At 37.5% G+C, this 27,574-nt stretch overlaps 1 protein-coding gene across 9 annotated transcripts in view; it reads right to left on the reverse strand.

Annotated features, from left to right (window-relative positions):
- Mctp1 (multiple C2 and transmembrane domain containing 1) overlaps window positions 1-27,574 on the reverse strand; it is a 633,933-nt gene that overhangs the window by 296,867 nt on the left and 309,492 nt on the right. For 6 of the 9 annotated variants that reach the window (XM_085830938.1, XM_085830936.1, XM_021180105.3 and 3 more), the window contains exons 4-6: window positions 14,337-14,416; window positions 9,828-9,939; window positions 1,722-1,760 (exon numbers count right to left, since the gene is read on the reverse strand). In XM_085830938.1, the coding sequence (XP_085687064.1) occupies window positions 1,722-1,760; window positions 9,828-9,939; window positions 14,337-14,416 (231 nt within the window). Of the gene's footprint in view, window positions 1-1,721; window positions 1,761-4,383; window positions 4,432-9,827; window positions 9,940-14,336; window positions 14,417-27,574 lie in introns of all 9 variants that reach the window. The other 3 variants (XM_085830943.1, XM_085830942.1, XM_085830937.1) reach the window with 2 other exon arrangements.

Genomic DNA, 27,574 nt, shown 5'->3' on the forward strand with positions numbered 1-27,574 from the left:
TTTTATAAAAATGTACCAAATTTAAAAATCCCTTAGTCTAATATTAACACTGTACAAAATATAACCTGCCAAGTACTTAAGAGAGTTGTGAAGTAGGCACAGGCATTTTGCATCTATAGTGGCAAACCTCCAAAGTTTAAATTAATAATTAAGTATAAAGTACTAAGAATTTTAAATATAAAATAAAGGAAATAATATATTTATTATTCATTTAAATTTTTATAGATTCAAGGAAATTATGTGGATTTATTTGTACTGTATTATTAAGATTATTTTAAAGAAGTTAAATGTCTTAGACTCTATCTATCATCTATCTATCTATCAATCTACTATCTACCTACCAACTTATCTACCTGAATATATGTTAGAATAGGTCTTCTTCTCGAGCCCAAGCTGGACTTCCTTCAGCCTCTCAAGTGCTGAGATCTCAGGTCAATATACACAGTCAAAACAACACTTCTATTCTCTCTCTCATATTTCAATAAAATAGATTATTCATACTAATTAATGCCAAATACTATACAATATCCAGTCCTAGTTAAACTCTTTTGAAAGAGGTAATTCTGCTAACTGTGGGTTAGCAGGTTTTTATACAAATATATCATCATAGAAACACAGGATGAGGAAAGTCTTACACATATTTTAAAATCAACATTCTTCTAATATACTATTAGTGCTGAAGCACAGTTCCAAAGGCAAACAATACAACATTTCTTTAAACGTCTTTGAAGCTTTATTTTGCTTAATGAGACCAAGTGAATTCTCAAAAAATATTCAGCAACTTTCTCCAGTATGTGCCTTTTGTGTCCTGGTCTTTTGGTGAATTATCTCTTTGTTGTCAGCAGTCTAAGAACTGGAAAGTAGCTAACTGTACATAAGAAGTACTTCACAAAGCAGATTAAGACACCATAGCAAACATAAAACAGTACTTTTTATACATATTTTCTTAATCCCACTCCCAAAAGGGAAGATGATGAAATTGAATAACAAGTAACAGCATGATTTGATCAGAATGGAAAAAGAAAGATTGCCAATGTTCCAGGGTCTAAAAAAATCAGAATTATTAAAAGCAATATTGACCTTTTAAGTAAAATTTTGAATAAATGTCAGTTTTACCAAGGAAATCTGATTTGTTTCAAAGCACAGTCATATAAAAGTTCAGTTGCATCTTGATATTTCTGTTCAAGAGGTGTGCTATCACCAAAGGTACTAAAAGCTTAATATGTGCCGTACATATCTTTAGAGGGATATGGAAAGCTCTTGTTCTGGGAGTGAGCTGAGGAACTGAGGGAGAATTGTCCTCAAGGCGCCATGATAGAACATATGAGTTTAAAAAGTCCATCATCAATTTTCCATGAAACAAAACAGAATGTTTATGGCCCTCTGTCTGGAGTTGTCCCTGCCCCAGTTCATCACTTCCATTCTGGAGCAGAGTGATTTTGTAGACCCTGTTGTGCACATAGTAGAGACTGGATGCTGCGAATGAGGCTGGAGAGTGATTGGAGAACAGCAAGAGAATGGTCTGAGTGCTCTGCACCAGTGAGGTTCCTATGACTTAGAAAGCATTGCATGATTTGGTTAAAGATTATGAGGAGGGAAAAAAGAGCAACTGGCAATGATGAAACTTTGTGGTACAGCTTGGAAGGGGATGGGAAGGATTTGGAAAAGCAGCTAACAGTCTTCTCAACAAGGAAAGCTGAAGATCACATGCTAAGAATTACCTTACTGGATCTTTTCCAACTCTTCCTCATTAGCATTGTCTGTAAATGAAATAAAGCATTTCATTATCTTTCATCTAGTACCGAACCGGGCAGCCATTGATTTTAGGGGAAGTGTAATATTAATTGGTCCTTTTAATAACAAATTATTTCTAGCAACAACTATACAAGAGGAGACTGCTTTACACACACACACATATAAGAGAGGGGGGGGGAGTGGAGGGGGAGGGAGGAGAAAGGAGAGGGAGGAAGAGAGAGAGGAGAGGGAGAACTTTAACATTCAAGCAGTCTTTCTGGTGAGAGTTCACTTGCATTATTTGTTTGAAGAAATGAGACAGTGTATTTTAAGTATAATGGATGACTTGGAATTGGAATTAGTTAATTCTGAATTAATAATACAAATTGAGTTTCATGAAATTGTCCTATTTGGAGGTAAGGGTTTAGAATACAGTTTACATAATTGGGTATATAACATTTTTTTTCTTCAACCTACATCTAAAACTGTTGCTTTGGCCACATTTTAGAAACTTAGTTAATTATCAATTATATTGTTGTCTAAAATGTTTCCAATTCAGAAAAAGGCTAGTTATTTTATTTTATTTTTTACTAAAATGTATCCTCTATAATATTCTGTTTAAGTCATAGTGAGAGGTCAGTTTGGCTAAATGCTTAACCTTCTGGAGAGTTGTTATGAGTGCTTAAGATCACTGCTCTCTTGCTTTTTTTTTTTTTTTGGTTTTGTTGTTGTTTGTTTGTTTGTTTGTTTGTTTGTTTGTTTGTTTGTTTTTCGAGACAGGGTTTCTCTGTATAGCCCTGGCTGTCCTGGCACTCACTTTGTAGACCAGGCTGACCTCGAGCTCAGAAATCCACCTGCCTCTGCCTCCCAAGTGCTGGGATTAAAGGCATGTGCCACCACACCTGGCCTCTCTTGCTTTTGTATATATAAAGTAAAGCAGAAAGCGTCCCTCAAATTTAAATAATTCTTCTATTTACTATTAACCATTTTTCTTAAGTACTTAGATGTAAACCTTCCTCTTAGTCCTATCATGTTTTATGGTTGTCTTTAGGACAGAGGACAAGGAAAGTGGGGAGTATTTAGGGTCAAGCTTGCTCTGTCTGTGTTAGGGAACAGCTTCAATGTCAAGAGCTCTATCACTTACATCAGAACTTCTTATGAAAAGGATTCATTCTAGAAAGCACTCATGCCTCATAAAAATAGATGATAGAAAGTATTTTCACACAAGACCACACCATCTTTGACCTAATGGGGAGGGAATGGAAGGAGGGAATGGAACTGTGTAGCAACTTTAGACTAGGAAATAGAAGAATCATAACATTCCCAAAGACAGTGCTACATTTCTTTTATTTTTGTCTTTATAAAGTCCATTGACCAAAAACATGAAAGAGTTACAGGTTTCCAAATGTTATAAAAATCCCATGCCCTTGTTTTCAAGTAGAATTAGGAAACAGCAAAGCACTGTTATCAATACTACAAGAGAGTTAATATTTTCTAAGTGCTAAGATACAATTCATTTTGAGCAACACATTCAACCACTGGGTTAGAGAGTTAGACATTGTGGACACAAAATAGACACTCGCTATTGATGTTAGCTGAGTGATTATTATCAGCACCCAATGGTCACTAATAATAATAACACGATCACTACCTTCATATCATCAAAGATTATCTGCAACAAAATTATTCAGTGGTTAGGGATATCCACAAACGCTCCCCAATCAAGAGTCCAATAACCAAGGTTGAATTTTGTCAGAAAATAGAGTCTCAATGCATTTGAACATGGCAACTCTTGGAGACAATATTTTGAGTCAAAAATAAGTGAAATCAATTAGAATAAAGAGAGACATTTAAAATATCTTAACTAGTGGTCATTTGTCAGCATCATTAAATATCCAAGGATCCTATAAAATCCATTCTAAAAGAAATGTTAGGCTATCAAGGGGGTGAGTACATTAAGAAGGGTAGGCGTGGGTTTAAAAAAAAATCCCTCAATTACAGTAATTCAGTAGAAAAGTTAAAAAACAAATGAACTTAATAGACTATTGACATTGCTATCTTTACAAGCTATTAAAGAAGACAGGCTGGGTAATGTTACACATAAAAGACCAAGAACATTCTAGAAATATAAGGTTTATATTTTGCTCCATGATTGTAATTTCAGCTGAGAAACACGAGTTAGGGTTTGAGGGTGCCAGGCTATGACTATAGCACCATTCCAGTTCTTCATTAACAACTCAACCTTTCTTGAAGCCAAAATAAGGATAAGTGGCATAAGAATACAGCCAATGATAGAATTGTAGAAGCAACTGCTTTTAAAAGACTTAAAATATTTTTAACTTTCTTTTGTTGTTATAATTTTGGTAGATTATCATGATGATATACATACAAAAAAGCACAGAACAGATAGTATACACATCTTATAAAACTTACATGTTCAACACTGCATAACTAGATATGTCTTCAAATATTGTATGAAAGTTATAAGACATATCAAAATTAAACCAATGTATAAAAATTGTTTTTAACTCATATAAGATGACATCGTATCAATTTACATGTTTCTGAGGACTTTCCAATTTTCAACCTTATCCAGATATTCTGTAGATCTATGTTATCTAAGAGAGTGTGTAACACAAATTAACTCACTTTTATGTCACAAATTCTCCAAGGAAGAAAGCTGTGTATTGAACTCTGCTAGAAAAAGAGCCAGAAAGAACTCAAACACACTGTCAAGCAAAAATACCATGGGACACACACGTATATGCATTACATACTTTTTCAGATTCAAGACAGGACATGCAGTCAAAACAGAAACAACAGTTGTGCCATGCATTAGAGCCACATGTTGCCATGGAGCCTTTGGTTTCTTGTACACACAATGCTGGGGACTCACAAAGAAGAACACATTTATGTCCACATCTGGAAAATTTTAATATACACCCAATCATGTACCCAGTGCAGAAGATTTTAATATTGACAATGATGAAATACATTTACTCATTGTCCTTCCATACATCTTAAATTGCTATAATTAGATGTTATGTGTTATCAAAGTTTTAGTAAGTAGGACAATAGGTTATTCAACTTATTCTTTGGTTTGACTGATTTCTAGAAGTGTCAATCCATACAAGAAAAAAATTATCACATTTGCATTATTCATGGAGTACACTGCTACTACATAATGGTGCATATGGAACTCACAAAATAGCTGAAATCTTAGTGTTTTATAACACTAAGTTGCTTGTACTTCCAGTTCTTCTGTTCCTAGTTTTATCACACTTTATTATTGTTAATACTCTACTTCCTACTTGATTGATAACTAGGAAGGCATACTTGTTTAGGCTTTGGAAACTCATCAATTTTTCATTTTAATTCATGTAAAATATTTAGCAAAATTGTATAAACATAGAGATAAGAAATGTGTCAGTATTGACCTAACATCTCTATCCCCAAAGCATAAAATAAATTATTTCTGAGGTAATAAGCAAAAGGAACAGAACTTTCCTTCTCGTGTTGTTCAGTTTGGAGGAGCAACTGCACCCTAATTCCCGCACTAAGCATCAGCCACACTGACAAAGACTGTGAAGTATTACTCTATCACTAATATTTTAGCTCAAGTTCTTTCTGAATAAAAGTTGTTCCTTTTGGGCAATTTGTGAAAGTTCAGCATTCCACTTTCACATTAGTGGTATGATCTATATTTAAAATAAGAAAATTAAAGTAAAAGATATATTGGATCCCTGATTGTTCTTAAACAAGACAGGTCAAATATATCCCAGACCATACTTTCCTAATACTAGATATATTGCCCAAGGAAGAAAAGAGAAATGCCATGTCTATCCATTGTAGTCAGAAGTCTCTGAGGAAAATATAGCCAATCACTAAAACACTAATTTTAATAATCTACCAAAGGAAGTTAGATCATTATTTAATCATGATATAATGGTATTTGTAACAACTTCAAGGATTTCAATATGAAATATGGAATAAAATTGATATGAGAATACTTCCTCCTTATAAGACATTGAACATCCACTAGGTATAGGATGCTAGGCTTAGTTTTGAGGGGTGTCATTACAAGACCATTTTATAGACTTACACATATGCTATTATATATAACATATAGTAATAAATGTTCCATATACATACACTCTTCTTTATGAGAAAAGCATATAGGTCGGAGTTTAGCTGAAATAAGAGCATACTTTCAGCATCACAGGTGACAGTGATAATAGGTTGGGATTGAAAGGGAAACTGTGGAGGAGTTTATGTGACTAAAAGTTTCAAGTGAGAGAACATATGATGCCGGTTGGAACACTGCTCATTGGTTTCTTAAATATTGTAGGAATAGATGTAGATCGCTGAACTGTTAAAGGGATAAAGAACTTACAGACCTCTGGGAGATAGGAAAAGCATTCTTTTAAATTCTTATATAAATTACATATATTTATAAACCCTAGATGTTTATATAACATGTATGCATTGTTGCTCAAGTCAGCATATCTATCTCTGGAAACATTTACCATTTGGTGGAAATACGTAAAATCTCTTCTTTTAGCCCTCTGACATATCTAGTATGTTGTTGTCACCTATAGTCACCTACTGTGTACCAGCACATCAGAAGTACTTGCTTTCAACTGTAACTTACTCATGGAATAATCTTTGCCCATCCTTTTCTCCCATTAGTTGGTCCCGGTTTCATGTAATCAGCAGTCTACTGTTCAGATCTATGAGATGAACTTCGTTGATTGATTAGGTACTCCTTATTTAACTTACTTGTCCAGTTCATCTGCATTGCTCTAAAGGAGAGGACTCCGTACTCTTTGGAGATGACTACTTATTCCATTGTAATTTTTTTTTTTTAAAAATAGATGTTGACTTGTGGTTTTTGTTCAGAATCTCAAATTTTAGAAAGTACTATTGATAAATATAACTGATATAAAGAGTCTGAAAAGGTATAAATAGAACAAATCTTTAGGCCAAATAAGCAAAATCTCAAACATTTCTACATTGATAAGTATACTTAGAAACTCATATTTCTACAAAATATAGGATATTAGAATAGCTAGAATACCAGATCCCAGTAGACTTTTCCATTTTGTGTATTTTAGCTTTCTGTCCATCCTAACTTGCTCCTCTATTGTAAAGCACATACCTTGCTCTTGAATACAATCATAAGGATTATCTAGGATAGCCACTGGGCTCACTCTTCTCTCTCCCTCCTTGGGTGCAACCAAGGTCAGGATGAGAAGTCCAGGAGTGCTCCCAGCCATGACTGACCTGGTCAGCTCTCAAGGCCTTGCTTAACTCTGCCTTAGTGATTTGTTTCTCTGAGGAGAAGGGGTGCTGGGGGGGGGATTGATAACAGCATGGAAGTATGTGCCCATCTCCTACATGGGCAACAGAAGAATTCAGCACAGATGGGGACTCTGAAAATAGAAGGCATTAAGTTAGGCTGTGAATGAGGAACACATGGCAGCAAGGACATCCTTGAAACACAGTCAAAGTAATTTGAGTTATGGGAATAGCTTGACACTTTTTGGGAGAAAATCTTTGTGTCAAAGGTGAATGTGACTGGAGATAAACAATGAAGAGGAAGGAAAAGGAGACAAATTGAATGGTATTGTGATGAATAATTTTTCCATTCTCATTTGATTTTCTTCTCATTCATATGTAAGAAGTCACTGACTGTCACCTCTTGATTGCTATTTTTTTTAAATTATAAATGCATTGTGCCTGTGATGTAAATCTGAGCCAGTTGGGAGGTCTTTTCAAGGACTGTTGACAATAAGTAGTGTGAGAAGTATCTTGCCAATGCTACCACTTCCCTCTCAATCAGAGGAACTCAATAGTTCCTTTGTCTATCTTGAGAACTAATTCCATCTCTTAAGCTCTCAGGTTGATGAGATCCTTAAAGTGTCCTTTTCTACAGACTATCCATTATCAAATCTCCCACATAACCAGAAGGGCAGCCACACCATCTAAGTCTTTGGTAATACTGCAGGTGGGTGGTCTGGGGAGACCCAGGGCTTTAGACTAGTTATTTTCATTTATGAAGTACTGCCCTGAATTAAACTAGCAAAGAAAACCAACCCAGGATTAGTGTATCACTAAAGTGTCTTGACTTGTTTTAACCTCATACAGGCAAACCTGCCAATACCCTTCCACATCACCTCTGAGAACTCTTACTTAGAGCCTCATCGTCTTTTAATAGAGTTTTCAACAGTCTCCTAATCTGTCTGCAGATTAATGCATTTTCTACAACGTATGACTAGAGGTAAGTTTTTGTTTTTTGGTTTTTTTTTTTTCCTTACAGGCAAATACAATCATGTCATTTTCCCTTTCCAGACCCTGCCATAATTCCTCATTGCTATTTGAATAAAGTTCACAAATCTTACTATGGACAACAGACTCTCACAGTTTAGGCGTTTAGGTATCTCTCTTCCACTCTGTAGCAGCATGGAGTTTCTCTCTCTCTCTCTCTCTCTCTCTCTCTCTCTCTCTCTCTCTCTCTCTCTCTCTCTCGTCTCCACCTTAAGTATATTTCTACCGGAGTTTGTTTCCTTTTAGTTCTTATTTTATTTCTTACCTCAGCATTGATTTGACTTCCTTAGAGAATCCTAGACCTACACAGATAGGAACAAATTTCCTGGTTTTGTTTTCACATAAATTTGTCTTTCTTTCATAACACCAAGCTAATTGTCATCTTCTGTTTCTCTCCATGAGTCACTGGACACTATTTCTAATGGGTCCTAAATACTAGCATAGTAGCTGCCTACTGGTAATAAGCACCTGGATTGAATAAAGTAAAAAAATGAAAATTTAAAATGTACTCCTAATTATGGACTGGAAATCTAGAATTTACTTCCTGGCTTGTGCTACTGGTGACTTCTAACTGACAGACTTTCTCTGTAAATGACAGTACTCTTTGAAAAAGCTTTTCCTCAGCTATCCCTCCAAATGCACACATATACTAAGCTGCACCATGCCACACTCTCCATACAGAGGGTGCTATGTATACTCAGCCACACTGTGTTCTCACAGCAGGTACTATGTAGTAAGATTTTCCTATAAATGGTGTTTTTAAGTAACACACATGAACTATTATAACCATTGTTTAATTTTTAAGGATTTAAAGGATTTCTCCTTAACGTGGTAATTTTTTTAGGTGACTTAAAAAAATCCTTCAGTTTTGGAGTTTTTGGGATTCACTATTTTTACCTATAATCTTAATTAAAATGTCAACAATATCTTTTAATAGATAATATATACAAATTTGAATGATACACAGTTTTAAAACAGGTATATAAGTGTTACAGAAGAGTATTTTGGGTAAACCTCTAGCAATTTTACCTAATATAAAAAATGTGTCCAAGTTATAGTATTTTCTAGGTGTATAAATGAATATTGAGCCTAACAAACCAGCTCTGGCAAGTTGTGGCAGAAAGTTCACGATTGTGGATCACACTTGATGCTTTTTCAGGTTCCTTCAATAGTGTGGATGTCACAGCTTCCTCTGTAGCCCTCCTTCACTTCTCATAATAGCATGGTGTACAAGGAAGTAAAAATAGCTAGTGCAGAGATGTGGAAAGTATCACTATGGAAACCCATTGGAATGTGAAGAGGCCATACTTATCCAATAAACGCCAGAGAGCAGAAACTCTGTTATCATTTTACCTTGTTTTCCTTGTTATGATCTATTTGGTGACATAGTCAAAGTCATCTTGGATATCTCCATGTGAAATTCCAAATATTCAGTTCACTAATCAATGTATTCCCTGAAAAAATACTAATATTTGCCTACAATGTAACATGCCTGAAATTGATTACTAAAATTATAAAAGGGTATAAATCGACTTATTTACAACAAGAGGTTCTGATCTGGAGCTTGGGTCAGGGAATTTGAGATGAAGAGACACAATGAGCATGGATGAGTGATATGCAGGATACTCACAGAAACCAAGAACAGGCTAGAATTTTGTTGGTATCTGTTCTTTATTATTACCTCTGTATCCCAAAGGGACTCTGAGCACATGAGCAAGTGGGAGCAAGAAGAACTTTTACTATGCCCAGGGATCTGGGAGACTTACCACATCCCTGTGTTCACCTTCCTTAGGCGTAAGGATGACTGACAGCAAAATGATTCCAAGGTCATGGTCAGGATAATGGGGGTCTTTCAGAGTTAAGGTAACATCTGTGGACCTGTGATATAAAATATTTAGATTAGGAATAGTCATTGAGAACCTAAGTCGAAAATTATCTTAATAATTCATTAAGAAAAATTTTACTCTTTTGATTTCTTAATACAGTTTTTGTTGTTACCCTACCATTTATTCAATTCATCCAATAAGCTGCATGCCAATGGAGGTGCTTGAGTTCACTGGGTAAATTTCTTCATGGTATGAGGTTCTAGAAAGTTGCTGAAAGAAATAACACTACTCAAAGATCTCTGAACCCCCTTCCATGATCTCTAAGTTTACAGGATGAAGTCCAGCTGTTTTCCATATATCTAAGCTCAGCAACTGAAAGAGGGTCATAGTTTTATAGCTTTTTTTATTGAGAAGGGATATTATTTAAAATAAACAGAAAGGTGTGAGAAGAGAAAGTATATAAAATATAACTTGCTGCTGGGTGCATTTTGCCATAGGGAAGGAGCTAAAGTGGGCACAGATGTTGGATGGATGCAGGTCAAAATATTGATGATCTCTGGCCTTGTAACTTTCTAACTATGCTGGATTCTGAAACTGAAGCTGATAGCTTCTGGAGACTCAACATTCTCTTGTTTATTCTGTGGCTGATAGCGGCTGGCTTCTTTTTACTTTTACTCTCTATGATTTATTTTACTACTTAACTCTATCTTACTGTTCCGTGGTAAAAACTTAATTATTTCTTATTGTCCTATGTTCCATTAAGTGCTGAGGAAACTTAACTCTTTATCTTTCTATTATTTACTTTATAAATGCCTGTACTTGATTAGCACTAGAAAATTTAACTCTTGCTTACTTTATAAATCTCTGTGTTTGATTAGCACTATAAACTTAAGTCTTACGTTAATTCTCTGTGCTTATTAAGGGCTAGAAAACTTAACTCTTTCTTTAATTCTGTCTTAACTCTAAGTGACTCTGATGCCAGAAGCTGCAGGTCTCTGGGGAATTAACACCCGTTGCTTATGCAGGGGATTAAGTAAAGGATAAGCGTTGAGGCTTCTTTCTCTCTTGCCTGGAACCCTCAATGGCCCGGAGAGCTGGAGGCTTGGAGCAATGAAAACTTGTTGAATCAGGAGCAAAGGGAAAAACTTTTACACAGGCAAATATGCATAAACACACATACATTCATGTGCACACACTCATAAATCTTCATACACTCCTGTTTTGCCTAGTTCCTTATATCATGCTTATATACTTACACACACACACACACACACACACACACACACACATCTATATTTATATGTGGAACAAACAAAAGCCTCCGAGAGCAGGTTTCATTGAGCAAGCACCAGCACAGAAAGAACTCACTCACTCTGGATTAAAAAGAAGCTTCAACCTTTAATGCATAAAGCAAAAGCGTCTTACCTTTCATTGATAAATGAATTAAGAAACTTGTCTCATTACAATAAAAGCCCGCCTGCTGCCTGCTGCTCTCCCTGCAGCTCCTTCTCCATCTCTTTTTCTTTTCCTGCCTACTTAATTCTGCTCTAATGCTTTTCTCTCTTCATCTGCTCCGCATCTCTGCAAAGCTTCTGTTTTACTTCTGCTCTTTCTCCTTTCTTCTTCTGCCCTCTACCTTCTGCCTTAGTTTCTAACTCTCTTTCTGCATTCTGTGCTCTGCTTACTTAAAGGCCATCATTCCTAGATTTGCACTTTTCCAGGACACATGACACATAGCATTCCAAATATCAAAAGCTCACCACAAGATTAAGTTCAAATCATAAATTGAATAAGAAGTTTGCCACAGAGATGTTTTCATGTGTTTCCATTAAGACTAGTTATCTAGCTAGACATCCATTATCTGTCACTACATGAACAGGTTCATTGAAAGTCTAAAACTGTAAGCATTTTGTCTACTCTCTGCCCTACAGTTACCGGGTAACAGCCCGGTGTACCTGAACTCACTATAAAAGGCGCTGCTTGGCTGCTTGCCCTCTCCTCTCTCTCTCTCTCTTGCTCTCTTGCCTTCTTGCTCTCTCCTCTTGACACTTCCCCTTCTCTCCCCGTTCCCCTGTCCCCTCTCTCTCCACGTGCTCATTCATGGTTCATGGTCAGCCTCTATTTCTCTACTTTCCTCTCTCTCTCTCTCTCTCTCTCTCTCTCTCTCTCTCTCTCTCTCTCTCTCTCTCTCTCTCTCTCTCTCCCTTTCTCTGTCTCTACTACCCTCTCAACTCCACTCGACATGCCCTGAAAAAACTCTATTCTATGCTATACTGTGGTTGGTCCCTCAGTGGGAAAGGATGCCTCAGCCTGGGCCCTCAGAGAAACCCCTTCCCCCACACCTTGCCACACCTCCACCAAACATATTCCTTCAGATAAGCATTCTGGAGGAAAAGAGGATGAGGAATTTAGTATTATACACAATCACTTTTAAGAAATAAACAAAATAAACTTTTAATGTAATGCATAGGTAATGTCTTGCTTACCTGTTTTAATTAATATTGAATAGACAGGGTTTATTATGAATCACCACAAACCTGTTTTTGTAGACCATGGAGCAACAAACAAAGGAATTATGGGATGCTAGGCAACAAAACATCTTTTATTGTTTTTTCATTCTTTCACTTGTTTCTTGCATTAACAAAGAGAGTACTCAAAACGTACTAAATATCTCACAATGTACTGGTTTCTTGTAAAAACCAAAGATCGAAACGTAGGGGCTTTCTGTGTCCAAAGAATATAAGTTTTACTACAATTTAGTTCTGTCTCTTCTGGTGAAGAGACATTTGGGTTAAGTGAAACATTTCAGTCCTTTCTGCCTATCAGTTTTCTTGTTTGTATGCATGCATGAGTGCTTGCATGTGTGTGTGTACATAGTCTTGAAATTCACCTTAGAAGAATCTGTGAATGAGGGTGCAGATTAGAAGTCTATATGTGTCTGAAGTGCTCCCCCAAATGCATTTTCACACACCCCAGATTTGTCCCTTCTGCCTTGCCTCCAAGGGTTCATAAATATATATATATATATATATATATGTATATATATATATATGTATGTATGTGTGTGTGTATGCAACATATAATAATTAAGAAAAATAGCTGATATACAAAATAATGTGAACACCATGATAGCAGGCAATTTATCACATATTTTAATACATTAATGTATGATATGTAAAAATGTGAACTACTTTGTAATGTCAGACATTTAATTGAGCTATACACAATCTGTCCTCAAATTGTATTCAGCATTAATTTAGCTATTAGTAATCATTACAATTTGGTAGCAACAAATTGTCTTTTTACTTATTTATGCATATATGTGCATATAGGTGTGTTTGTGTGCATATGTGTCAGCAAGATGATTGTGGAAAACAATTGTGAGTATAGTAGAGGCTATTGAATGATGTTAGGTATCTTCTTTAATCATGTTCCAATGTAATTTTTGAGCTAAGGTTTCTCACTGGACTCCCAATGAGGTCTCTCACCAGTTTGTCTAGGCTGGCTGGCCAATGAGCACCAGGAATCCATCCACCTGTTTCTAGTTCTCCAGTATTGGGATTACAGTTGTGCATCATTGTCCCTAACTTGTTTTATAGATTCTAGAGATCAAAATTCAGGACTTTATGCTTGTATAATAAGCACTTTACTGCCTGAGTCATAATAGCCTGACATCAATTTGTCTTTCTGAATGAATGTGTATTTGGCATCATATTGTATCGATGCAGTATATACGTATTTGGAGTTGCAATTTATTTGTGTTCCTTTAAGGAATTCCTTTGATATTACAGAATAGTTTAATCTTGACATATAAATAAATAAGAATAAGAATTAGGAATTCCTATAAGGAATACATATAAAACTGATTTAAAAAATGTTAGAAACTGGAGACATGGCTTAATGGTTAAGAGCAATGACTGTTCTTCCAGAGATTCAAGTTCAATTTCCAGCAACCACATGGTGGCTCACAACCATCTGTAATGGGATCTGATGCCCTTTTCTGGTGTGTCTGGACATAGAGACAGTGTATTCACAAACATAAAATAAATAACAAATAATTCTTTTGTAAAGTTAACACTTTATGCTGGAGTGATTACAATTCCAGATCTTAAGATAAACTACCAGGCAACGGCAATTAAAAGCAATATGGCAGTGCTCCCAAACAGATATGTAGACTAATGGAACAAAATTGAAGACATAAACATGAACACATATAACTTCAGTCACTTAAATTTGACAAAGACAGAAAAGGCATACATTTGATAAAAGGAAACATCTTCCAACAATAATGCTGAGAAAATAGAAAATATCATCTATCTCTGTGAGATGGATGATACCCAGCTGACAAGGACATGATATCAGTAGGAATCTGTACTGACTGGTATTTTCTACTTCACACCAGCCAGCTATATAGTGATGCATAACAATAGTATGATTTTTGAGACTTACCTGTTTAACTCCAACTGAGTGAGATCAAGAAAGGCTGAGCCCATAAAGTCATCTTGCAGTCCAAAATCATAGTCAAATACCTAAGGGGTCGAAGAGATAAAGCATTTCAAAAAAATTTTGGAAAACACTTAAAAGAAGCATACTGATTATAAAAACTGGTTATCTCTTCTACCTAAACAACTGAAACATATATTTTAATTTGTGATCATTTATTATCTAGGGTTTTTTTTTTTAGAATAGATAATCATTTTGGTTTAGACACATTCTTTCTAATCCTTACAAGCATATGTTCAGATTGTTCATTTAATGTAACAAATGCTTTAATTGCTGTTAACTTGATGAATTATTTTTTATTGGATATTTTCTTTACTTACATTTAAAATGTGATCCCCTTTCCTAGTTTTTCCCCTGGAATTCCCCTATCACATCCTCCCCTCCCCCTGCTTCTATGAGAGTGTTCCCCCATCCACCTGCACACTCCCACTTTCCCAGCCTCTAATTCACCTACATTGGGGCATCGGGCCTTCACAAGACAAAGGCCCTCTCCTCCCATTGATGCCCAACAAGGCCATCCTCTGCTACATATGCTGCTACATATGAACCATAGATCCCTCCATGTGTACTCTTTAGTTGGTGGTTTAGTCTCTGGGAGCTCTGGGGGGTCTGGATGGTTGATATTGTGTTCCTATGGGTTGCAAACCCTTTCAGCTCCTTCAGTCGATTCTCTAACCCCTCCATTGGGGACCTTGGGCTCAGTCCAATGGTTGGCTGGAATTATCTGCCTCTGTATTTGTCAGGCTCTAGTAGAGCCTCTCAGGAGACAGCTATATCAGGATCCTGTCAGCAAGCACTTTTGGTATACACAATAGTATCTGCATTTGGTGACTATATAGGGGAGGGATACCCAGGTGCAGCAGTCTCTGGGTAGCCTTTCTTTTAGTCTCTGCTCCACACTTTGTATTTTCTCCTGTGAACATTTTGTTCCCCCTTCTAAGAAGGACCAAAGCACCCACACTTTGATCTTCCTTCTTCTTGAGCTTCATGTGGTCTATGAATTGTATCTTGGGTATTCTGAGCTTTTCAGCTAATATCCAATTATTGGTGAGTGCAAACCAAGTCTGTTCTTTCGTATTTTGGTTACCTCACTCAGGATATGTTCTAGTTCTATCCATTTGCCTGCAAATTTCATGAATTAATTGTATTTAATAGCTGAGCAGTACTCCATTGTGTAAATGTACCACAGTTTCAATATCCATTCCTCTGTTGAAGGGCATCTGGGTTCTTTCTAGCTTTTGGCTATTGTAAATAAGACTGCTATGAACATAGTGGAGTATGTGCCTTGTTATATGTTGGAGAATCTTTTGGGTATATGCCCAGGAGTGGTATAGCTGGGGCCTCAGGTAATACTATGTCCAATATTCTAAGGAACCGACAGACTGCTTTCCAGCGTGCCAGACTGATTTCCAGAGTGGTTGTAACAGTTTGCAATCCCACCAATAATGGAAGAGTGTTCCTCTTTGTCTTCATCCTTGCCAGCATCTGCTGTCACCTGAGTTTTTGATCTTAGCCATTCTGACTGGTGTGAGGTTGAATCTCAGGGTTGTTTTGATTTGCATTTCCCTGATGACTAAGGATGTTAAACATTTCTTTAGGTGCTTCACAGCCATTCAGATTTCCTCAGTTGAGAATTCTGTGTTTAGCTCTGTACCCTATTTTTAATAAGGTTATTTGATTCTCTAGAACATAACTTCTTGAGTTCTTTGTATATATTAGATATAAGCCCTCGATTGGATGTAGGATTAGTAAAGATCTTTTCCCAATTTGTTGGTTGCTGGTTTGTCCTATTGACAGTGTCCTTTGCCTTACAGAAGCTTTGCAATTTTATGAGGTCCCATTTGTCAATTCTTGATCTTAGAGCATAAGCCATTGGTGTTCTGTTCAGGAAAATTTCCCCTGTGCCCATAAGTTCCTGTGTCTTCCACACTTGCTTCTCTATTAGTTTCAGTGTATCTGGTTTTATGTGGAGGTCTGTGATCCACTTGGACTTGACCATTCATTGTACAAGGAGATAAGATTGGATCGATTTGCATTCTTCTACATGTTGACCACCAGTTGAAGCAGCACCTTTTGTTAAAAATGTTGTGTTTTTTCCACTGGTTGGTTTAGCTCCTTTGCCAGAAATCAAGTGACCATAGGTGTATGGATTCATTTCTGGGTCTTCAATTCTATTCCACTGATATATCTGCCTGTCTTTGTACCAAATAACCATACAGTTTTTTTTCACCATTGCTCTGTAATACAGCTTGAAGACAGGGATGATAATTTTCGTAGAAGTTCTTTTATTGCTGAGAATAGTTTTCTCTATCCTGGGTTTTTTGGTATTCCAAATAAATTTGCAAATTGATCTTTCTAACAGTATGAAGAATTGAGTTGGAATTTTGATGGGGATTGCATTGAATCTGTAGATTGCTTTTAGCAAGATGGTCATTTTTAATGTATTAATCCTGTAGATCTATGAGCATGGAAGATCTTTTCATCTTCTGAGGTCTTTTTGGATTTCTTTCTTCAGAGCCTTGAAGTTCTTCTCATACAGATATTTCACTTGCTTGGTTAGAGTCAAACCAAGATATTTTATATTATTTGTGACTAGTGTGAAGGGTGTCATTTCCCTAATTTCTTTTTCATCCTGTTTATCCTTTGAGTAGAGGAAGGCTACAGATTTCTTTGAGTTAATTCTATATCCATCCACTTTGCTGAAGTTGTTCATAAGGTTTACGAGTTCTCAGGTAGAATTTTTGGGATCATTTATGTATACTATCATATCATCTGAAAATATTGATATTTTGACTTCTTCCTTTCCAATTAGTATCATGTTGTCCTTCTTTTGTTGTCTAACTGCTCTAGCTAGAATTTCAAGTACTATATTGAATAGATAGGGAGAAAGTGGGAGGCCTTGTTCAGTCTCTGATTTTAGTGGGATTGCTTCAAGTTACGCTCCATATAGTTTGATGTTGGCTACTGGTTTGCTGCATATTGCTTTTACTATGTTTATGTATGGGCCTTGAATTCCTGATCTTTCCAAAACTTTTAACATGAAGGGATGTTGAATTTTGTAAAATGTTTTCTTAGTATCTAATGAAATAATCATGTGTTTTCTTTTTTTCCTTTGGATTTGTTCTTGTAGTGGGCTGCGTTGATGGATTTCTGGATAGTGAACCATCCCTGCATCCCTGGGATTAAGCCTACTTGATTGTGTTGAATGATCATTTTGATGTGTTCTTGGATTCAGTTAGCAAGAATTTTTTGCATCAATATTCATAAGGGAAATTGGTCTGAAGTTCTCTTTCTTTGTTTTGTCTTTGTGTGGTTTAGGTATCAGATTAATTGTGGCTTCATAGAATGAATTGGATAGTGTTTCTTATGTTACTGTTTTGTGGAATAGTTTGAAGAGTATTGGTATAAGGTCTTCTTTGAAGGTCTGATAGAATTTTGTCCTAAACTCTGGGCTTTTTTTTTTTTTTTTTTTGGTTTGGAAACTGTTAATGATTGCTTCTATTTCTTTAGGGGTTTTAGGACTATTTAGATGGTTTATCTGATCCTGATTTAACTTTAGCACCTGTTAGTTATCTAGAAAATTGTCCATTTCATCAAGATTTTCCAATTTGGTCGAGTAGGCTTTTATAGTAGGATCTGATGATTGTTTGAATATCCTTGTTTCTGTTGTTATGTCTCTCTTCATTTTTGACTTTGTTAATTTTGATACTGTCTCTGTGCCCTCTGGCTAGTTTTGCTAAGGTTTTATCTATCTTGTTGATTTTCTCAAAGAACCAGCTCCTGGTTTTGTTGATTCTCTGTATAGTTCTTTTTGTTTCTTTTTGGTTGTTTTTAGCCTTGAGTTTGATTATTTCCTGCCGCCCACTTCTCTTGGGTGAATTTGCTTTCTTTTGTTCTAGAGCTTTCAGGTGTGCTGTTAAGCTGCTAGTGTATGCTCACTCCAGTTTCTTTTTGGAGACACTCAGAGCTGCGTTTTCCTCTTAGTACTGCTTTCATTGTGCCCCATAAGGTGGGGTATGTGGTGCCTTCATTTTCATAAAATTCTAAAAGTCTTTAGTTTCTTTACTTCTTCCTTGACCCAGTTATCATTGAGTAGAGCACTGTTCAGCTTCTATCTGTTGTGTTTGTTGCTATTGAAGACCAGCCTTAGCCTGTGGTGATCTGATAGAAGGCATGGAATTATTTCAATCTTCTTGTATCTTTTGAGGCCTGTTTTGTGACCAATTATACGGTCAGTTTTGGAAAAGGTACCATGAGATACCTTTGTTTCCATGAGGTGCTGAAACTAAGGCATATTCTTTTGTTTTAGGATAAAATATACTGTAAATATCTGTTAAATTGATTTGGTCCATAACTTCTGTTAGTTCCACTGTGTCTCTGTTTAGTTTCTTTTTCCATGATCTGTCCGTTGATGAGAGTGGGCTGCTGAAGTCTCCCACTATTATATGTGTGCTTTGAACTTCAGTAAAGTTTCTTTTATGAATGTGGGTGCCTTGTGTTTGGAGCATAGATGTTCATAATTGAGAGTTCATCTTCATATATTTTTCTTTGGTGAGTATGAAGAGTTCTTCCTTATCCTTTTTGATAACTTTTGGTTGAATGTCAGTTTCATTTGATATTAAAATGGCTACTCCAGTTTGTTTCTTAGAACCATTTGCTTAGAAAATTTTTTTCTAAGCGTTTTACTCTGAGGTAGTATCTGTCTTTGTCACAGAGGTACATTTTCTGCATGCAGCAAAATGCTGGATCCTGTTTACCTATCCTGTCTGTTAGTCTATATATTTTTATTGGGGAATTGAGTCCATTGATGTTAAGAGAAATTAAGGAAAAGTGATTGTTGTTTCCTGTTATTTTTTATCTTATTTTTATGTTTGTGTGGCTATCTTCTTTTGGGTTTGTTGAAAGAAGATTACTTTCCTGCTTTTTCTAGGGTGTATTTTCCCTCCTTGTGTTGGAGATGTCCATCTGTTATCCTTTGTAGGGCTGGTTTTGTGGGAAAATATTGTGTAAATTTGGTTTTTATCATGGAATATCTTGTTTTCTCTGTCTATGGTAATTGAGAGCTTTTCTGGGTATTTGTGTTCTCTTAGGGCTGTATGATATCTGCCCAGGATCTTCTGGCTTTTATAGTCTCTGGTGTGAAGTCTGGTGTAATTTTGTTATGTCTGCCTTTATATGTTACTTGACCTTTTCCCTTCCTGCTTTTAATTTTCTTTCTTTGTGTTGTTCATTTGGTGCTTTCACTATTATGTGACAGGAGGAATTTCTTTTCTGGTCCAGTCTATTTGGAGTTCTGCAGGCTTCTCGTATGTTCATGGGCATCTCTTTCTCTAGGTTAGGGAAGTTTTCTTCTATAATTTTGTTGAAGATGTTTGCTGGCCCTTTAAGTTGAAAATCTTCATTCTCATCAACTCCTATTATCCGTAGGTTTGGTCTTCTCATTGTGTCCTATATTTCCTGGATGTTTTGAGTTAGGATCCTTTTGCGTTTTGTATTTTCTTTGATTGTTGTGCCAATGTTCTCTATGGAATCTTCTGCACCTGAGATTGTCTCTTCCATCTCTTGTATTCTGTTGCTGATGCTCGCATCTATGACTCCTGACCTCTTTTATAGGTTTTCTATCTCTGGGGTTGTCTCCCATTATGACTTCTTTATTGTTTCTATTTCCATTTTTAGATCCTGGATTTTTTTTCCAATTCCTTCACCTGTTTGTTTGTGTTTTCCTGTTGTTCTTTAAGGGATTTTTGTGATTCCCTTTTAAGAGTGTCTACGTGTTTATCTGTGCTCACCTGTATTTTTTAGAGGGGGTTATTTATGTCTTTTTAAAATTCCTCTATCATCATCATGAGAAGTGATTTTTAGATCCAAATATTGCTTTCCCCATGTGATGGGGTATCCAGGACTTGCTGTGGTGGGAGAACTGGATTCTGATGGTGCCATGTAACCTTAGTTTATTTTGTCTATGTTCTTACACTTGCCTCTCAAAAAAAATGGTTATCTCTAGTGTTACTGCCCTTGCTGTCTTTGACTAGAGCCTGCCCCTCCTGTGATCCTGATTATGTCAGAACTCCTCAGAGTCCAGCTGTCTCTGTGATCCTGAGATCTTGGGTGTGTCAGAGTTCCTGGGAGTCCAGCTGCCTCTGGAATCCTGAAATCCTCTTGTGACCAAGCACCTGAGAACCTGTGATCCTGGGTGTGTTAAAGCACCTGGGAGTCGAGCTTCTCCTGGGTGTTGTGGGACTGGGTGTGGAGCTAGCACCCAAGGTCTGCTTAGGGTACTGGCTCTGACTGGAATGCTATTATCTAGTTATGTTTTATGAAAAATCTATTTTCTGGTTCTGTCTATTTGGAATTCTGTATGCTTCTTTTTCAATAGGCATTTCTTTCTTTAGATTCAGAGATTTTTTTCCCTATGATTCTGTTAAACATACTTTCTATGTTTTTGACTTGTGTTTCTTCTTTTGCCTCCTCTATTCCTATTTTTCATAAACTTGCTCTATTCATAATTTTCAAATTTTTTTTGGATGAATTGTACCTTAACTTCTTTTTCTTTTTTCTTTCCCTTTTTATTCTTCTCTTATACAATATATCTTGACTTCAGTTTTCCCTCCCTCCACTCCTCATGTACCCTCTTCCCAGGTTCTCCCATTGACCCAGGATCTACTGGTCCTCTGTTTCCCTTCAGAAAAGAGCAGGACTCTCAAGGACATCAAACAAACACAGCATAACAAGATTCAATAAGACCAAGCACAAACCCTCATATGAAGACTAGGCAAGGCAACCTAAAAGGAGAAAAGGTTCCTAAGATCAGGGAAAAGACTCAGAGACACCCCTACTTCTGGAGTTAGGAGTTCAAAAACACATCTAGCTAACAACCATAACATATATGTTGAGGACCTAGCCCAGATGCATGCAGGCTCTGTGATTGTTGCTTCTAACTCTGTGGTCCTCTTTGAACCTTATTTAGTTGATTTTGTGGGCCATGCTCTCTTGGTGTCTTTGACCCCCTCCAGCTCCTACAATTCTTCCCCCTTCTCTTCCTCAGGGTTCTCAGATCCCTGAGGGAAGAGACCTGATAGGTATCTCCAGTTTGGGCTCTCTCTGTTCCTTATGTTTAGCTGTGGGTCTCTGCATCTTCTCTGCATAAACTGCCAGAGGAAGCCTCTCTTACGACAACTGGACTAAGCATTTGTCAATGATCATAGCAGAATATTATTAGAAATAATATTTTTGAGTAATTTTTCTGTCCTACATCTCTAGGATATCCAACCTCCTGTTCCTATTCATCCAGGCACTGACTGGTATGGGCTCTTTCTCATAGTATGAGCCTCAAATTAGACCAGCCATTAGTTGACCATTCTCACAAGGTCTGTGCCCCCAGTTGCCCCAGCACATCTTGCAGGAAGTATAGATTGTAGGTCAAATGTTTTGTGGCTGAATTGGTATCCCAGTTCTACCACTGAAAGTCTGGCCTGGTTACAGAAGATGGCCAGTTCAGGCTCCATATCCTCCATCAATTGGCATCCTTGCTAGGTGTCACTCTTATAGAATCCTGAGAGTTTATAATGCACCAGGTTTCCAGATAGCCTGCCCCAAATGCCCTCAAATTCCAACTGTCTCTCCCTATACTCTCTGCTTGCATCCTTCCCTGTGACCTAATCCCTCCTAATCCTATTCCCATCTGCCCCAGTCTGACAGAAAAATCTATTCTGTTTCTCCCTCCCCATGTGTGCTCCTTAGAGCCCTCCTTGTTACTTGGCCTTTCTGGGTCTGTGGATTGTAGCATGAGTATCATTTATCAGTTAATATTCACTTATAAGTGAGTACATACCATGCTTGTCATTCTGTGCTTGGTTACCTCACTCAGGATGATTGTTTTCTAGCTCCATTCATTTGCCTGCAAATTTCATGTCATTTAAAAAATAGTTGAGTAATAAATACTCCATTGTGCAAATGTATGACATTTTGTTTATCTATTCTTCTAAAGAAGGACGTCTATCTAAGTTGTTTCCAGTTTGTGGCTATTAAAAACAAAGCCACTATGAACACAGTTGAACAACTATTCTTGTGGTAGGATGGAGTGTCCTTTAGTATATGCCCAAGAGCATATACTATAGCTGGGTCTTGAAGCAGATTGATTCCCAATTTTCTGAGGAACTACCATATTAATTCCCATAGTGGCTGTACATGTTTGCACTCCCACCAGCAATTGAGGAGTATTTTCCTTGGTCCACATCCTTATCAGCATGAGCCATCACTTGTGTTATGATTTTAGCCAAAGTAGTTTTGATTTGCATTTCACTGATTGCTAAAGATGTTGAACATTTCTTTATGTGTTTCTCAGACATTTGAGATTCATCTGTTGAGAATTCTCTGTTTAGACCAGTATACCATTTTAAAATTGGATTGTCTGTGGATATCTAGTTTATTGAGCTCATTGTATATTTTTGATCCTAGCTTTCTATTGCAATTGGGGTTAGTGGAAATCTTTTCCCATTCTCTGGGCCATTTTAATCTACTGACAATGTCCTTTGGCTTACAGAAGCTTGTTAGTTTCATGAAGTCTTTTATTAATTGTTGAAGTTAATGCATACACTATATAGGTGTCCTGTTCAGGGAGTTGTCTTCTGTACCAATGTATTTGAAACTATTCCCTACTTTCTCGTCTATCAAGTTTTCTGTATTTGGTTTTATGTTGAGGTCTTTTATCTACTCGGACTTGAGTTTTGTGCCAGATGATAGATATGGACCTATTTCAACTCTCCTACATATAGACTTTGACCAGCACCTATTTGTTGAAGATACTTCCTTTTCCCCCCATTGTGTATTTCTGGCCTTTAAAAAAAAATACAGAATCAGGTGTTCATAGATGTGTCAAGGTCTTTGATTAAAATGTGTTGATCAACCTGACTGTTTTATGCCAATAGCATGTAGTTTTTATTACTATTGCTCTGTAGTACAGTTTAAAACCAGAGATGGTGATACCTCTGGAGGTTCCATTATTGTTTTGGATTGTTTTAGATGTCCTTTTTTTTCATATTGTTTTTTAATATTGTTCTTTTGTGGTCTGTAAATATTTGTGTTGGAATTTTGATGGGGATCGAATTGAATCTGTACTATGCTTTTGGTATGATGACCATTTTAACTATGCTTATCCTACTGATCCACCAGCATGGGAGATTGTTCCATCTTCTGATATCTTTCTTCAGTAACTTGAAGTTGTTGTCATACAGGTCTTTATGACAATTTTTAAGGATGTTGTTTCCCTGATTTTCTTCTCAGTACATTTGCCATTTGTATGTAGAGGTCTACTGATTTTTCTTTTTTTTTTTTTTTTTTTTTTTTTTTAAGATTTATTTATTTATTATATGTAAGTACACTATAGCTGTCTTCAGACATTCCAGAAGAGGGCGCCAGATCTCGTTACGGATGGTTGTGAGCCACCATGTGGTTGCTGGGATTTGAACTCTGGACCTTCGGAAGAGCAGTCGGGTGCTCTTACCCACTGAGCCATCTCACCAGCCCCTGATTTTTCTTTTTAAGTTAATCTTGTAGCCAGATACTCTGCTTTATCAGCTATAAATGTTCCTTGCTAGAATTTTTGGAGTCACTTATTATACCATCATATCATCTGCTAATAGTAATATTTTGGCTGTGAGGCCAAATCTTGTAAGTTCAGACTCCATTTTAGAGAACCTGACCTAAATTTGAACTCAGGTAAACTAACAGGCTGGTACCTAGCATTGGTTTCCAAGTCTCCCCACCCCACCTCTCCACCGCAACAAACAAAACCTGAGCCTAGCTCCAGTCTCTAGGCTAATCCCCAACAAGACCAGCATCTCCAGGTTATTCCCCCAACAAACCTGGACCTCCAGGTTACAAGCCTACTCCCTGCCTAATGACCACCAATGCAGAGGGAAACAGAAATTAAGTTTATGATATGACTCCCAGCACCAGCCAATTATGTTAAAGGCCAAAGTAGCTTTCCAATTAGATGCTTGCACATGTACTCCCTGCTTGCCACTTGCTATAAAGTAGACATTCGAGGCTCCACCACCACCAAAACTGTCCTGTTTGATGGAGAGTGGGGTGAGCTAACTTGAATAAAGACCCTGCTGTGAGTTTATCAGATCAGTTCCTGTCTGGCTCTTCTGGGGTCACTAATATCTTCCTGGCACTACAGACTTCTTGGTTTCCAATTTGTATGCCCTTGATTTCAGTTGTCTTATTGTTCTAGCTAGAATTTCAAGTACTATATTGAATAGGTATGGAAAAAAATAGACAGCCTTTTTTGTCTTGTTTCTGGTTTTGTGGAATTGCTTTGTATTTCTCTCCATTTAATCTCCCACACACACACACACCACACCACCACCACCACCACCACCACCACAGGGCAGTCTTTTTTTTTTTTAATATTTTTTTATTATGTATTTTCCTCAATTACATTTCCAGTGCTATCCCAAAAGTCCCCCATACCCTCCCCCCCACTTCTCTACCCACCCAGTCCCATTTTTTGGCCCTGGCGTTCCCCTGTACTGGGGCATATAAAGTTTGCATATCCAATGGGTCTCTCATTCCAGTGAAGGCCGACTAGGCCATCTTTTGATACAATGCAGCTAGAGTCAAGAGCTCTGGGGTACTGATTAGTTCATAATGTTGTTGCACATACAGGGTTGCAGATCTCTTTAGTTCCTTGGATACTTTCTCTAGCTCCTCCTTTGGGGGCCCTGTGATCCATCCAATAGCTGACTATGAGCATCCACTTATGTGTTTGCTAGGCCCTGGCCTAGTCTCACAAGAGACAGGTATATCAGGGTCCTTTCAGCAAACGCTTGCTAGTGTATGCAATGGTGTCATCGTTTGGAGGCTAGTTATGGGATGGATCCCTGGACCTAACCCTCTCTTGGGCATATATCCAGAAGATGTCCCAACTGGTAAGAAGGACACATGCTCCACTATGTTCATAGCAGCCTTATTTATAATAGCCAGAAGCTGGAAAGAACCCAGATGCCCCTCAACAGAGGAATGGATACAAAAAATGTGGTACTGTGTAAAGGTTATCCTTATATTATTCCAATGCTGATTTCTCTGTCCCCATATCTTGTAGCTAACCAGAAATGGCATTGTAATACTTATTCTAAGAATCTCCTGCCTCAAGTATGTGTAAACATGGCTCCCCATTATTTCTCTGAATTGTTAATAAAAGCTCATAACCCAATAGCTGGGCAGAAGATGGAATAGGGCTGGGCTCCAGTCAGTCAGGGGAAGAGGAGAGAGAGAGAGAGACAGAGAGAGACAGAGAGAGACAGAGAGAGACAGAGAGAGACAGAGAGAGACAGAGAGAGACAGAGAGAGACAGAGAGAGACAGAGAGAGACAGAGAGACAGAGAGACAGAGAGACAGAGAGCATTAAGAGGGGATCCAGGCATGAGTGGAGTCGAGATGAGACATCATGGAAAAGCACCTGGAGCCCAGAGAGTCAGACCAATACAAAAATGCAAATATTGTAGGGATTTTGGCTGATAAATAGGCAGATTAGCTCAAAGAATTAGAATAGATAATTAACTTCCCAGCTATTGAGCTATAAAGCTTATCAAATAAATCGTATAGTCTCTGACTCATCCATTTAGAAGCTGCCCGGGGAGGGGGGACTTTTACAAATACATTCACAGCATGCTGATCATGGAGAGCATTGGATAGCTAATGTTGTTTTGAGGGAAGGAGTAAAGACCCAAGAAAGAAGGTGCAATGCTCAATGGGTACAGATATTCCCAGAGATAGGGCATGGCCATCAGATCATAGCAATCAAGAGCAGATATGTGGCCAGATGTGCCTAGATCAGCTTCTTGATTTCATACTTGAGCATCATACTCATACCTCATCTGGTAGTATATGGCAACATGGACTTGGTGCTGAAAGTCACTGCCTGCTGCAGAATCAAACCTCAGGCTGCTCATACTGACCCTCTGGCACACCCACCCAGCCAAGCCCCCAGTGAACCCCTTTCCTACCTCCCCTGTATGGCTTCTACCATCCAGTATAGAAACCATCCTGTAGAGAGCTCTTAGTGCCTCTTCAAGGATATAGGCAAAATTCTGACATTGGGATAGGACAAGGAACTAGGCTCAATATTTTTACCATCTTGATTAAGTCCCTGAATGGCATGGAACCTTTCTTTATGCCTTGTTTTTGTTCCTTGACTATTTTGTTTATGCCTTGTTTGTTCCTTGACCTAGAACTGACCATATTCTATGCATGTACTTATATTTGTATAAAATCAGTTTGGGAAAAAAATGAAGAAATTTGCTTCACCACTTGCTAGAGTCGTACTATAGTATTGTCTAATTGTCTTTTCTTTCTTTAACCCTCTCTCCTTCCTCCCTTGAGACCTTGTTGACTGACTGAGCAGTCTTGGTTACCATCCATTTAATTTGATGTTGGCTACAGGTTTGCTTATAAAATTTTAAAAATTATTTAAAATGCTTTAAAAATTGCCTTTATTATGTTATGCCATCTTCCTTGTATCCCTACTCTCTTCCATATTTTTATCATGAAGGGGTTTTGGTTTTCGCCACAGACTTTTTCAACATCATTTTTTTTCTTTTTGTTTGTTCTTATAGTGGATTACATTGATGGATTTTCATATGTTGATGAAAGAAAGAAAACTAAATTCAAGGCTTCAAAGCCCTAGCCAGAAGGTTTATTCAAAGTCCTAGTCAGAAGGTTTACAGACTTAAAGCTATAAAGATAAGAGAGTCAGGCCGACACAAAGGCTGTAAAGTCATCCCAGGAGCCAACTAGTCATTGAGATAAGAAAGGCATGCAAGGACAATCTCCTGACAAGCTCAGATGAATAATGGGCCACCTGCTCGTATGGTTTGAGTTTAGCCAGATTGTCCTGCCAACAAAGATAAACACCCTCCCTTTAGAGTTACTGTCACATACTGCTTGCTGATGTTTAAGCTGCCCACTTGTGTGTAACTGTGCCAATTTCCCCTATCCCCCACTCCTTTCCTATATAAACCCCTAACTTTTGAGCCTTAGGGTCGACTCCCCTGTCTCCTGCGTGAGATACGTGTTGACTCGGAGCTCCATTCATTAAACTGCCTCGTGTGTTTGTATCAAGACTGTTTCTTGTGATTCCTTGGGTGTGCGCCATCTCAGGACTCGAGTGGAGGTCTCCC

Source organism: Mus caroli, unplaced genomic scaffold (assembly GCF_978045245.1).
Source record: "Mus caroli unplaced genomic scaffold, Mus_caroli_1 scaffold_15, whole genome shotgun sequence".
Lineage (NCBI taxonomy): Eukaryota > Metazoa > Chordata > Mammalia > Rodentia > Muridae > Mus > Mus caroli.